Here is a 13,991-nt window from a genome sequence, read left to right on the forward strand (position 1 = left end):
CATGGATTACATGACGTCCCAGAACTTTGATAAAGACTTGGTTYATTCTCCTCTTACTGTCATTACCAGCTTCTCATACAGGGGTGTTTCCTAATCTCTTTGACCCTTTTAATTCTGAAAAGTCTGCATTTTCCTCATCAATCTTTTTCTTGGGTCCTCCATTTCCTTGTCTTTCTTGGGGACTTTGGCAGATTCCTCAACTTTTTTGTTTTTGAAAAAGCCAGTATTTACAATTTTCTCACATTCACACAACCATGGAATGATAGAATGGATAAGGGATTGGAACTGACACCAGGCAGGCCATGCCACTCATCCATGAAGAGTGTCCTTTAAAATATCTAAACATCGCAATATCATCCCATCATCATCCATGAAACATCCATGTGATCTCACAAGCTGCTTTCCTCCCCTGTTTTAACTTATCTATACAGGGAACTGACAGAAATTGCCATTTCCAAATCTAAACTGTTACCAAACACCTTATATCACATTCTTTGAAGATGTTTATGTTTATTAAGAAAAATGTACAGTGGATTTTCTTTGTGTATCATGTGTTGTTTGGGTGCTGTTTAGTTTTAGTTGTGAAAAAAATCTTTTATTTTGACCCATTCCCTTCATCATCCACTGTTTTTTAAGTTCTTGCACTGTGACAAAATAAAAAACTTCACCATGGATTAATCTTTTATTTTCCAGTTAGCACACATTTTTCTTCACACTCTGAAAATTTGCCAAGCTTTTAAAACATTTYATAATTTTTCCTTTTTTAATTTGTGAGTCTATCAAAGAATGTCTCAAACTATTTTGAAGTATATGATTTTTACTATTTTTTTGAACAGTGTTTTAACAAGAAAGGATCAATGTACCCACCTTTTCTATCCTACTGAGGCATCCTCAGCTTTTTTAGGCATGTAGCACATCCCCAGAATTGAAATACTTCTACCTCTAATTGTTATGGAAAAGCAAGCTTTGTTTTATAGCTGCAGTCATTTTCTGTTGCATGACGTCACCAGGTTTGTTGTTAATTGAAATAAAACAGTGGAGATGTGGTGAGCTAGAAAATGGATGTTGGCACTCAGAGTTTGCTAGGCAGAGGGGGAAAATACACAAAACAGTACATCAGGGGAAAAAGAGATTTGGAACCAAGAAGTACCAACTAAAATGTTACTGAAATAAAGATGTGGCATTGCTCAAGAGGCCTGGCTGAAGTGGATGTTTGCTTGATGATTTTTAGCACCTAAATAAGATGAAACTGTTTTGGGGACACAGCTCACCACTCCTGATATTCTGTGAACTGTAACCTTCAAGTACAAAAACGATAAAAATACACAAAGAAAAATGACCGGTGAGTCCCTCTTTAAATTCTGACTACGGAAGCTGAAGTATTTCGCTTCCATCTGAGGTTTCTTTTCACAGCCTCAGAGCCAACTTCATATGCTTTAATGGATTATCCAGGCACTTATGTTCCAGTAAGAGCAAGGAGGCAGAACGACCCCACTTCTCAAATTAAAGAACCATGTATGCTTCTGGAGAAAGAATAAACTTTAAGGGAACAGGGACAAAAACCTGCAGCAGAGGGACAGAAAAAGACATTACTGACATTAGATCCATTAAGCAAGTAGTTTTTACAATGTACTTGGCAGAGATCCAGAGGCTGGGAGGTGAAAAAGTGGGATCTGAGGGGTGAGTTTAAAGGGGTCCAGGGGTATGAGGGGCTCAGGGGTGTGAGCAGGTCCAGGGGCAAAGAGAATGATRGGGGCACTGGAGCATATCTCGTGTGAGGACAGGATGAGGGAGATGGGCCTGTTCAGCTGAGAAGGAACCTCATCTGTGTGTATAAATAACAAATATCAAGAGTGGGAGTGCCAGGAAGAGGGAGCCAGGCTTTCCTTGGTGATGGTCAATCACTAGGGCAAGAGAAACAGCAGGAACTGATGCACAAAAACATTCCACCTGAGCATGAASAACTTCTTCACTGTGCAGTGACCGAGCACAGGAACAGATTGTCCAGGGAGGGTGTGGAGTCTCTGTCTCTGGAGACATGCCAGAGCCGTCCGGACAACAATACTGTGCCATGTGCTTTGGGATGACCTGCCTTAGTCGAGAGATCGGACCAGGTGACCCAGTGTGGCCCCTTCCAACMTAACCCAGTCTGAGTTTCTGTGGGGTGGGTGAGGCACCAAAGGGTGTCAGGGGGTTCTTGGGGTATGTGAGGAACTGGGGTAGTGTGAGGAGATCTGGAGGTATAGGAGAGGTCCTAGGGGGTGCATGAGGCACGTCAGAGCTCTGGGGGTGTGTCTGAGGGTAATTGGGGGTTTGTATGAGGGACCCGGTGGTTGTGTGAAAGGTCCGGGTGTGTGTAAAGGACCGGGGACTGCCTGGGGGGGTCTGCTAGGACTCTAAGGGGCCGGCTGTGTGTGTGACGGGTCCGGGGATGCGTGAGGGATTAGGGGGTGTCTGAGGGGGTTTGGGGGGTGTCAAGGGCCGGAGGCTGCCTGAGAGGATCTGCAAGGACTGTAAGGGGCCGGCTGTGTGTGTGASGGRTCCGAGGGTGCGTTCAGGACCGGGRGKGGGGGTCTCGGACGGGCCCGAGGGGTCCGGTCTCCARGGCACCGCGCGGTTCCGAGCGCCCCCGCGCTCCTCTCGCGAGACGTGGCGGCGGTCGGCGGGGCTGTGCCGGGCGGGATCGCGGCGCGGCCCCCCCGCCCCTCCCAGCGCCGCCGCGGGGCGGATGCGGCGGGGCCGCCATAGTGCGGGCGGGAGGAGCCGCCGCCGCCCGGCCGGGGACGCGCTCCCGCCGCCCCCTCCGCCGCAGCCGGGAGCGGGCGGAGCCTGCGCGGCGCCGCGGCTTTTTCCCCCCCGCATCCCTCCAGCCGCGCCAGCCGGCGAAACGACCGCACTCCTGCCTCGGCAGAGCGGGATCGGGCGGAGGGACCGTAGGCGCCGTCACCGTCACCTGGCGCTGCGGCGGGGGCGGGGCGCGGCGCTGTGTCTGCGGCAGCCCCGGGGCGCTGCTCAGTCGCTTAAAGCAGCGGAGCCGCCGGCCGGGAGGGGCTCTTGGAGCAGTGGCGGCCGCAGAGCGAGGGGAAGGCATGGAGAGCAAAGAGCTGACGGCGGGGTCCGTGGGGGATGAGGGCTCCAAGGATGCGCTGGGCAAGCCGCTGGGTCCCACGCCGAGCCAGAGCCGCTTCCAGGTGGACCTGGTGGCCGAGGGGCCCCGCAAGTCTAGCGGGGAGCTCGGCGTGGCGGGTAAGGGAGGCGAGGAAGCCAAGGGCAGGTTTCGGGTGAACTTCGTGGACCCGTCGGCCGGCGGCGAGAGCCCCGGTGAGCCCGGGGGAGGCAGCTCGGAGGGCGGCAATGTGAGTGGCGTCCAGAACGGCGGCGACACGGTGATGAGCGAAGGCAGCCTGCACTCGGGCGGGCACCACCACTACTACTATGACACCCATACCAACACCTACTACCTGCGCACCTTCGGCCACAACACCATGGACGCCGTGCCCCGCATCGACCACTACCGGCACACGGCCGCCGACCTGGGCGAGAAGCTGCTCCGGCCCAGCCTGGCGGAGCTGCACGATGAGCTGGACAAGGTGAGAGCGGCCCCCGGGCTCCCCCGGCTCCGGGGGTGCGGCGGCTCCTCGGAGCGTGTCGGCAGAAAAGCTTTAAAAAAAAAAAATGAGAGGAGCCAAACGCTCGCTGAGCCTCGAGGAGGCGCAAACAGCGCGGGTGCATAGCTTGCGTCTCGGTTCTATTATTTTTTTTTTTTTTGTCTTTTCGTGACGCAGTGATATCCATCCCCCCCCCACACACACGTGCTTTTGGGAGATGGTCCCTCAGTGCGAGAGGTATTTAGAATTGCAGATCTGTTTTCCCCGTACGCCATCGGGGATCTCTGAMAGGTTTTCCACTTTCAAATCGCCTCCTGCAAATAGGGTATTAATTTAGGGGGGCTGYCGTAGGAATTAGTCTGTAGGTAAGGGGAGTCGAAGCGTTTGGAAGACCCGCTAAAAAAAAATTAAATAAATAAATGAGGATGCGCTTGCTTTGGAGGTTTGTCTATACGGGGTCGAGCCAGAGCCCGCTGGATCCGATGGGATCTGGATCGGATGCTGCTGGATCTGCACAGACACAGATCCTCACCGAGCCTTTCCAGGGCTGCTCCGTGGCCTCTGCGTCGCGGTCAAGGCTTGAAAAATTTTGGAGCTGTACGTCTCCAGCTTTTTCTATTTTAGACTACGAGTCCGTGTGTTACTTGAGACGAGTTGACAGTGAGAGCCTTCTTTGCACTGGAAGGCTGTCTTGGCTAAAAGACCAGCTTTAGCTGAACGTAAAATTAATTCCACGGGTTGTTTTTTTTTTTCTAAACTATCATCACTTAACCAGCGGTAGATAAAGCTATTGGAGTGCTGTTTTCTCGGCAGTTTGAAAACTGGTGTGTGGCTGTGCTCAGAGAAGCCCATGTTCAAAGTGGGGTCTTTCTGCTGGGTTTAGGGCAATAAAGGGACGGAGGGGCCGCGTTCCAATGAAGTGAAGAGTATTTTGTTTCCAGAACTTTTTCTCATCCCACYTTTCACGCATCCTAGGTGGAGTTCCATGAGGAAATTGATTTTCTTTCCAGATTTACCTGGTCCACGCCGTTATTAGGCTGCTCAGTGCATCAGTACTGATCTGCGGGGTTTCGGGTTTTTTTTGGGGAGGGTTAGTGGTGGTGGTGAATGTTTGTGTACTTTCTGCAATTGACTCTAAAATTGTTCCAATTGAAATAAAATAGTTGGTGTATTATAAAGATACTTGTTTGTGACATTTGAAATTAGATCGCAAATTTTAATTACTAACCATAACTGCAAATTACTCCTGCATTGCAGGTCCCTTCCTGATGGAGCTAAATGGTGATCTGTAGTCTGAATCTAAGTTAGTACGAAATCGAAATTGGCAGTTGCTGCCTTGTGCTTCGTCTTAGGTGAAGTATAAATAAAACACATACACGTGTACTTGTAGTGTATGTGAAACCACACTGATTTTCGGTCTTCCTGCCTCCTTAAATTTTTGACTCCTTGGCCATGATGGGATGACGGGGTGTTGGATACTCAGCTTTATAAGCAGAACATTACACAAAAAAGTCGGCAAACAGCTTTTTCAGTTTGTTAAAGTTGCTGCAGTCTGGAAAGCTCTTTGACACCATTAAGACATCTCAGTGCAGAATGTTTAGAAATACTCTGGAATAGAATTTTTAAAATAATTTCTTCATTAAGAAGAAATTCACGCCATGCAATTTTCTTTGTAGTCTGTGGCGTAGAGGAGTGGTAGACAACCTAATTACAGGATCATTATCAAAACAGTTTCATTGTGAGCATTAAGTCAGATTATTAATTTCTTAAGTGTCATTAATTTGTTCTGCAGTCTTGGTAGATGTACATGAAGATACCTCTTTTTTTAAAGTCATATCCTGTCTCCTTGGGCCTCTCCCCCTGTAAAATAAGTATTGGGGAAGGAATATGGAATTTTGGTTGCATTTGWTATAAAGTATTAATTTAAAAAAAGTTCAGGGTGTAAAGTTCAGAATTAAAGTTGAAGTTCACTGGAGCAACTCAAGTGTTCTGCTGCAGCATGTGTAATGTCCAAAGCATTTAAAGGCTTAGCAGCTACTTAGGTTTATATGAAGGGAAGCCATTACTTTTGCTTCCAACTTAGCAAAACATTTTCCAAGATAAAGCTGTGAACACAAAAAGCTTTTAATAAGGGTGTGTCGTGCATGCTAATAGCATCAGATACCTACCTTCCTCATGATCTCCGGAGTATAAAATACATCACATCTGTGATTATGTACTTGGTTTACGAACACAGAGTGCTGATAACTTCTGCATCAAGATGATGCTGTACTTTTAGATGGAAGATGTTCACAAAGCTGTTGTGCTTTTTTTTTTYACTTTTCAGGGGGTTTACTGTCTCTGTTCTCAAAGTGACCTAAGTTCCATCTGACTAGCAGTGTAGAATAATGCTGTGCATTTCAGAAGGTATTTTACTGACTTCTGGTAACTTGAAGAATTAACCTCGCTCTTGAGCTGTGGATTTTGTACCAGTTTAGCAGGTACAGCATGTCTCTGCAAGGCAGCTGGTACAAACATCTTAGTACCCTTACATAAAACTTGCATTGTGTGAATACCTATTGTCGTGCCTCTGCTCTTGACCCAATGCATCAAGATTGGCAGTTACTTTGTATTAAGAATGATCTAAAACTGTTTACCAGCAGTATGGTTCACTGCTTTGAATGCGCCTATTTTATCTGGCAGTTAGAGTCCGTAGTATTCTGTTTGCTTTTAATAGGTAGATGAATGTGAGGCAGTGTTGGAGCATTGTTGATGCTGGTGCCACTTAYAGAACAGGGTTCTTTTTCCCCTTTAGCTTTGTTTAGAAGCTGCATCTGTCTAACATCTATACTGATTCTGTTCTCACAGAAAAGCAGTGTTGGAAGAAGAGTCACTGTTTGAGGAAGACACACGTGGAGGGGTCCTGTTTTGCAGGGGTTTGTCCTGCAGTCCTGGTGGGCAAGGTATTCTTRTGGTCATTCCAGCAGTGGCTTTTCTTGTAGAAAAGGGATTGTTCTTGAAACTGGCTGTGGGAACTCAGCTGGGTGATGCTGCAGTACTCTGAGGTGGATGAATTGCATAATACATCTTGGTTGATCATATTAAATTCCAGGTGAGGGGTCTTGTCTTAGTAGGTTATTGGCTGCAGAGAGCTAAGGTGATCAGTCTGTTCCTTACCCATTTGGTATGTATTTTTGAATTAATTTCACTCTGCTTTAGAGAGATGAGAGAGAGAATTTGGTGATGCTGTTGCAGTTGCTATCTTGTGAATAAAGAGAAGGTGTTACAGGAGCTCTCCGCTCCAGAGATGTTAAGATGAGAGGATGTTTATTAGCAAAAAACTGGGAGGGAAGTCAGCCCACCATGACATGAAGGTTTTTGTTGCAGTGGTGTCCCCTGCCCTCTTGAGGAGATCTAGTTTCAGGCAGTGGGAAGATTAAAAGTCTCCTTGCTTTTTTAAACCTTTTTTTTCTTGTTTTCCTGCTTAGGAATATCTGTTTTGCCTGGGTCACTACTTCTGTATGTAAAGATACAGCCTGTAGAAGACTGCACATGCCTTTGTGTTCCTCARTTTATCAGCTACCACGTCATAATATCACAGACCTTATTGGTCTGACAAGTGTATACTCAGACCTGCACAGTGTAATCCAACAGAAAAATGCAGGATTTTTCTGGATAGAACTGAATGAATTATTGTTTTTCCGTAACACTAAATCTCGCTGTATATGAGTGATTCTAATTTCATCTTTGTGCAGTCCCTCACAACTGTGGTGAGTGAATGTGGTGCGAACCAAGCCCTCTACTGGCAGCTGTGCTCTGTTAAATACCAGCAGCACTGACACTGACAGGCTGCAAGGTGCTGATCTCAGAGGAAGATCCTTAYACCACCTCCACCCCCCGGATCAAATTATAAATCAAAACAAAAAAGAAATCCCGAGGTATTTAAAAACACCAGTGTGCTTTGCTTCCTCCCACACAAAAATCTGTGCACCTGTCATCTGAATTTGGAGAAGGGAGTAAGAAAAAAAAAATTCTGGTAGTCCTGATACAAATTGAGGGGTTTTTTTTTATTTTTTTTTTTTATTTAAGTTGGATGACTGTCATTGTTTCCAGTTGTCTTCCTGGCTTTGATGAGTATTTTCTCAAACATTGCAGTTTTTCCTTTTACCTGAGGATTTCAAGTGTTTACCGTAAGCATTGTGAAAAGGTCTGTGTATGGCTTTCCGGAGATAATGTATTCTGTCTTCAGAATGTTAAACAACTGCTGCACCTCTTAATATTTGTTTGTTTTTATTTCTTTCAGTYCATGGTTTATGTCTGCTTAGCCTGTAATGAAAGCAGAATTCGGCTAAAGATGCATAAAAGGCTAACAGATGTTTGCAGGGTATCAAGTTAGCTGACCATGTTACGTAAGATCTGTCTTTAAAAGCTCCTTCATTCCCTCTCATGGAAGATTGAGACCCTCTTGCAGTTAGTGTTTACTGCACCACTTTGCTGAATCGTGTTTACGGTCTGTAGTTTTCTTCTTTCTTGCATCCCTGTTATTTTTAATTTAAATTACTTTTTGTTCTTGCCRTGCTTTATGTATGTAAGCAGAACTTGAATCTTCTTTCTGAAGTTCACTGTACTAAAATAAAACAAGAGAAGCTCTCAGTCTTGGTCTCAGTGCTGTTGGATATTCCAGAAGCCTATAATTGGTAACTGTTCTTTCACCAYTTTTAAACAGCAGTGACCTTAATGCACCTGTACTCTATGAGGCTTTACTTGGATCATGCAGAGGGATGTTTTTAGGCTTTTTCAGCCTGTGTGGAGAATCCTCGCTTTGCTTACCCGGATACCTCACTGTATCACAACCATTTTTGTCAAGGAAAAAGAGCGTACTGCTCTGTTTGCAATAGTAAATAATATTAGTGCTACAGGGCTTGTATTTTATAAAGATCTGGTATAATTTTTATTTTTATGTTGCTTGATGCTTGCATCTCTTGAATCTTTGAGATAAATCTTTAGTCCAGGACACTTACGGAATGCTAAAAAACAAGAACTGTCTTTAGCAAACTATCAATACTGTTCTTAATACTTTCTTTTCCATGTCCCAGAGAGCTGGAAATAACAACCCATAACAGCTTATGTAGCTCACAGCACCAGTGCTGCTGAAAGGGATGAACTTTTCACTGTCACAGATCTTAGCTGGATCTGATACAGATCTGATCTGGGTTACAGAAAGCCAACACCCCCTCAACTGCAAAATCTTGCACTGAATATGGTGATTCAGTTCCCTGATCCAATACTTCAGGGATCTCCACARCTGACTGCCCACAGGCATCAATAAAAACGTTTGAGTCTGCACTTCTAATATACATATATTTATTTACCTAAAAATGTTATATATGTGTGTSACTGCACAAATATTATGTACAGTACAAAGTAAAACTTCAAGAGTGATATAAAGATGAAATTAACACTTCCGTTTTTATCTTTATTAATATAAAAAGAAAAACATTGTCAYACTCCCAGTGGACTGTTTCAGAGCGGTTAAAGAGTAAGATGCTGCAGAATTCATCTTCTGATTAATTTTTTTCCGTTTTGGTACTGCAGTTGATTAGACCTCAGATGATTTTCATTCTTGAAGAACATTCTTGCAGGGGAGGAGCTTGGCAAGATCAGTATCTTGGAGTAATTTAAACCAGTGTACTACATCTTCTGTGGAATTCTTCAGATTTTTTCCTAAAACCTCATATAAAATTCATTTATAAATAACCACAAATCCATTGCCCTCACTTGGTGTAGGCAATAGCTGTCACACTATGGTCATTTGTCACTACTAAGAACTTTTTAAAATCATTGACTTCAAATTGTTTRCCTTTCACTGTTTTGGAATCTATCCAGTTTTTTCATCTTAAGTACATGAAAGGTAATTGATTTATTTCTTCACTATACAGATTATACCTGGCAAAATTACTGAAATTTCATTTTATGCATAGAAACTAACTTTGGATGTATTAGCTGTGTTTCATAAACTTAACTGATTTAAGGATAAGGTGATAAAAAGGGTAAAAAAATCTGAAAAACTGAATTAAAATTTCATTTTAAGAAGAAGACTTACCTCTTGCATCTTCATTTTGCTAGTTAACTTTCCTTCTTTGAATCAGCTGCTCCTACTATAGATGATTCAGTTGTTTGGGGTTTCTTCAAATTCAAAGAAAATATCTATGTCTGTTTCAGCTGTGAAGGAACTGTGGTGCTAGATTAATGTTTCAACTTGGTCTGACAGTTTACGTGGCAGAGACTCCTAAAACTATTCTGAGTAATACTGCTTTTGAACTGTAAGCAGTTTGGCAGCTTTGGCTGAAATGTGGTGTTGTGCCAGTGCAAGTGAGCACTTTGCTGTGTGAACATACCAGCCCTGCTCAGGGCTGACTCAGGGGCTRTGCTGCAGCCATGTTCTCCACTTCATGACATGACATTAAAAATTCAGGCAGTACTTAAATGGTTTTTTAGAATTATTGCAATGGGCTTTTTTTAGTCTCTTGTAAGCCAACAGGTTAAATGTAGTTTTTCAGGAACTTTATACACTTGGAACTAGACTTCCTGTAGAAGTGGAATGTTTTATTAAGGTTTTACTGTTGCTGCATTGTGTTATTTGCTCTTTGTCTCCTACTTCTTGAATAGAAAGTTCACCWTTCTGTTTTGCAGAAGCAGGTGAAAACCAAAAGATGTTAAGAGCAAGAATGCCTCAAATAAACTTTTTTTTTTTTTTTTTGAGGGCGTGGAGAATAGAAGATGACTTGTGTGCTGCGGTAATTTCCTTTCTTGTGGCTGGTATGGGGTTCTGTTTTGGATTTGTGGTGGTCACAGGGTTGGTGATCTAGGGTTGTTTTTGTTGTTGCTGAGCAGGACTTGCACAGAGCCTTTTTTGCTCCTCCTATAGCTAGGCTGGTGAAAAGGCTGAGGTTACATGGGAGGGGGCACAGCTGGAATAGGTGATTCAAATTGACCCAGGGGATGTTCCAGGTCATGTGACAACATGCTCAGGATATAAAGTGGAGGGAAGAGGGAGGAAGAGGGCATTTGGAGTGATGGAGTTTGTCTTCTGAAGTCACGGTTAGATTCAGTGATGGAGCCCTGCTCTCCTGGAGGTGGATGAACACCTTTCCATTCATGGGGAAGCAGGGCATTAATTCCTTGTTTTGCTTTGCATGTGTGTGGCTTTTGCTTTTTCTGTTGAACTGTCTTTATCTCAGCCTCTGAATTTTTATCCTTCAATGTTCTTCCCAGTCCCAGTGGTAGAGGAATGAGCGAGTGGCTGCTTGGGGGCTGGGCTGTTGGGGTTGAACTGTGATGACTTGGAAATCTCATGCATCCAGAACAACTTCTTGACAAGACTGAAGTGGATTCCCTTTCATAATTAGTAGCCAAACATTGTATTTCTTGGACTATACTTGAGTATGCAAAACTCCTCTGCAGGAGGCTTGCTGATTGGATTTACTTTAGCTCAAATGCTGCATCTGCTTCATTGTGGAGTGTATCAGGCTTATGTGTTTCAAATACTCATGTGCAAACTATCTAGGTTCAGAGCCTGGATCTACTTTCCTGTAAAGTATGGTTTGTTCTTCCAAGACAATGGATATTGAAAGGAATATTATTACAGTCAATGCGCAGTGAGGAGTAATTACTTCGGCAAATCATTCMGAGTACAGTGGTGGTTCTGGAAGGGGTCAAATCCATCAGCGCTGAAATTAAGGTACGTTCTTGAGGTGTGAAGCAGACTATGTATTTCTTTCCCTTAAACTGAAGGGATTGGTTGCCCCTACGTGTRTGCAGGAAGTGCCTCCTGCTGACTGGACTAGTGGTGCAATTTCCTGGTAAACAGAACTGGAAAGACTGGCAAAGGAAGTTTGGGTTTTTTGAGGAGGCTTGGTTGTTTGGCTTTTAGGGGCTTTGTTGTATTTTRTTTTTACAGTGGCAGACCATGTTGACTATTTCTTGACAGCAAGGCTGAACTTTACCTACAGAATTTTTGGGAGTGTAGGCCATAAGCGTTGTTGGTCTTTTATACCACAAAGCTACTGAACAGAGACTTTTCCTCATTTGTTTCTGATTTTCCCGATGAACTTGGCCAGAGTTTTCATACCATCCTCTGTTTACAGAGTCATGTATGAATGAAGATGTGGGGAAGTTYCCTTTATTTTGCAAAGTGCCCACGTTCTATAATTAATGTTTTGGTAGGGAGGAAAGGCAAATATTAATTATATTTCCGATAGGATGCTTCTCTTGCCTACCTGCATATGTCAACAAAACTTTGCTGGTTTATYACATGTGAAAACTACTTCAAAGGGATATTGCCTTCATGTAGTAAGCATAGAGGTTTATTAAGAAAACTGTATGCATGTAAGACATTAAAGTGGTGCTAATCTTCACAAACAAATCTGTTATCTATCCTTTGTAAGTATATCACCTTGAAAGAAAGGATTTTTTTCCTAAACTGAAACAAATTGCCTGAGTACATTTCTTGATTAAGTCTTCCTAAATTAGTTAATACGTTGTACTACGTGTCAGACTTGAGAGGAAGAGTGGATGATTATCCCTTTAGAAGAATTAAAATAAAAATGGCTTTTAAAATCCTTATTTATATATATAGAGAGATACATATGCACACACACAGAACCACTGTTTCATGTTTCTCTATTGAAATCAGTGTGCAAGACAGAAATACAGGCTGATGGCAGAGACACATAGCAAATCCTTTGGTTGACATGTTAATTGCAACTATAAATTTCTTCTGTTTAAAATTACTCTGCTGTAATCACAGTACAACACCTTAATTTCAACTTAAAATAACAATGTGTAGTATTTGCTGCAATCTCTTCAAATCTCTGGAAATGGACGTCAAAGGCAGTTGCTACTATATTTTAAATGTGTAATGGTAGAGAAGATTATATAGTCAAAGCGCTTAAGTTTGTCTCTTGGCTGCAAACCTGCAAAGGATTTCCTTTGATTGAGCTGACTTACCAATAGTTGAAACTGTTTTCATTTGATTCTAAGGATTCCCAGGTTTTAAGAACTGACTGTTTTATCTCAGCAATTTCTTCTGTTCTAGGTAACTTCTGGATGCATTTAATGACTTAGGAGGCTTATTTTTGGGTTATAACTGTAAAGACTGGAGTSGGAATGATGGCAAACTTGCTGATAGAATTTATAATTTTTTCCTGTCTCATAACCAAGTAGCAAAGTACCTAGTATGACTCCTGAAATTTCTGAACTGCTGTCAACAGCAATGCCAGTCATTGCTCCCRGAGAGTATTAATTTTTTGAGTTTGTTCTTTGAAGAAAATGCTAAAAAGGTGTTCAGTCAGTCTGAGGTGTCCTGAACATATCTTCTGCCATATTTTCCTTCGCGTGTGTACTTGACTGGGGGTTTTCCCCCACTGGGAGCAGTGCTCATCAGTCCAGCTTCCARTCTTAGCTCCTGAAAAGCCTGAGCACCTGATCTGTTTTGTTAACTTGATAMAATTGTTTTTAACTAGTAAGTAATCAGAAATTTGTGAAGTGTTCCAGGAGACTGTGAAAGACATTGGCATTCTGAGTAGCAACTTTTTTGTGAGGGGTAACCATGTTTGAAGTACAAAAGATTCTGWCTGTTACATCTGTTGCTAAAATGTAGATCAGTGATGTGATTGAAATTCAGAAAGTCATAGCCTGCTTTCAGTTTTAGAATTTACACTTTCATTGCTCTTTCATCAGCATGAGGCCAATTACAAAGCATTAGCTAAGATTTGTGCATACTTGTGTGTAGTTTCCATACCTGTCACCATCCTTGTTCCAGCAGAGGAGGACTGGTTTACAAAATATTATCYAGTGAGACTGTTCTTCAAGAGAGTTCTAGGTGGAGTAAGAATATATTTTAAAAGTCATTACCTATGATACTTCCTTCCTTTAGAATTATTTCCCTTACAGGAAAAAAACACTTGAAAACTGTCAGACTTGGCAGAGGTGTTTTTRAAGTTTTGTATTAAAAACTCCCTGTGATTAGTAGTTTATAAGCAAAGTTAGAAATAGTATCCCAGCCTCTTTTGAATAGTGGTTTTCTGAAAAAAAAATAACAAACAGTAGTCAGTATCACCAGCTCGAATCAAAGACTGGTGAGAATTTACATTTCCTCTTRTATATTTAAGTGCTGAAATATCTGGAATTCCAGTCTGGCAACCAAATTCAATGGTTTTCTCGATAAAGAGTTTGTCATAAGACTGTCTGGTGTCCCTGGACAACAACATGCTTAAAGCCATTCAGTGGAGATTTAGGTGTTTTGGAAAGGAAGCTCAGCCCTCTTGATCTCTTTCACATCTGTGAAGATAAAAGCATTAAAAGATAAAAACAGCTTATCAAACCGACCCGTAGTCAAAAACT

General features: G+C 42.8%; 1 protein-coding gene across 2 annotated transcripts in view; it reads left to right on the plus strand.

Moving 5' to 3' along the window:
• Positions 1-2,762: 2,762 nt before the first annotated feature.
• The window catches only part of SLC12A2 (solute carrier family 12 member 2), a 58,965-nt gene continuing 47,736 nt past the window's right edge, over positions 2,763-13,991 (plus strand). Inside the window, exon 1 of one of the 2 annotated variants that reach the window (XM_057378244.1) lies at positions 2,763-3,590. In XM_057378244.1, coding sequence (XP_057234227.1) covers positions 3,090-3,590 — 501 coding nt within the window. In that variant the 5' untranslated portion in view covers positions 2,763-3,089. The remainder of the gene's footprint in view (positions 3,591-13,991) is intronic. The other variant, XM_057378243.1, reaches the window with a different exon arrangement.

This window comes from Malurus melanocephalus, unplaced genomic scaffold (genome assembly GCF_030028575.1).
Source record: "Malurus melanocephalus ecotype Western Australia unplaced genomic scaffold, MMel_1.1 scaffold_350, whole genome shotgun sequence".
Taxonomy (NCBI): Eukaryota; Metazoa; Chordata; class Aves; order Passeriformes; family Maluridae; genus Malurus; species Malurus melanocephalus.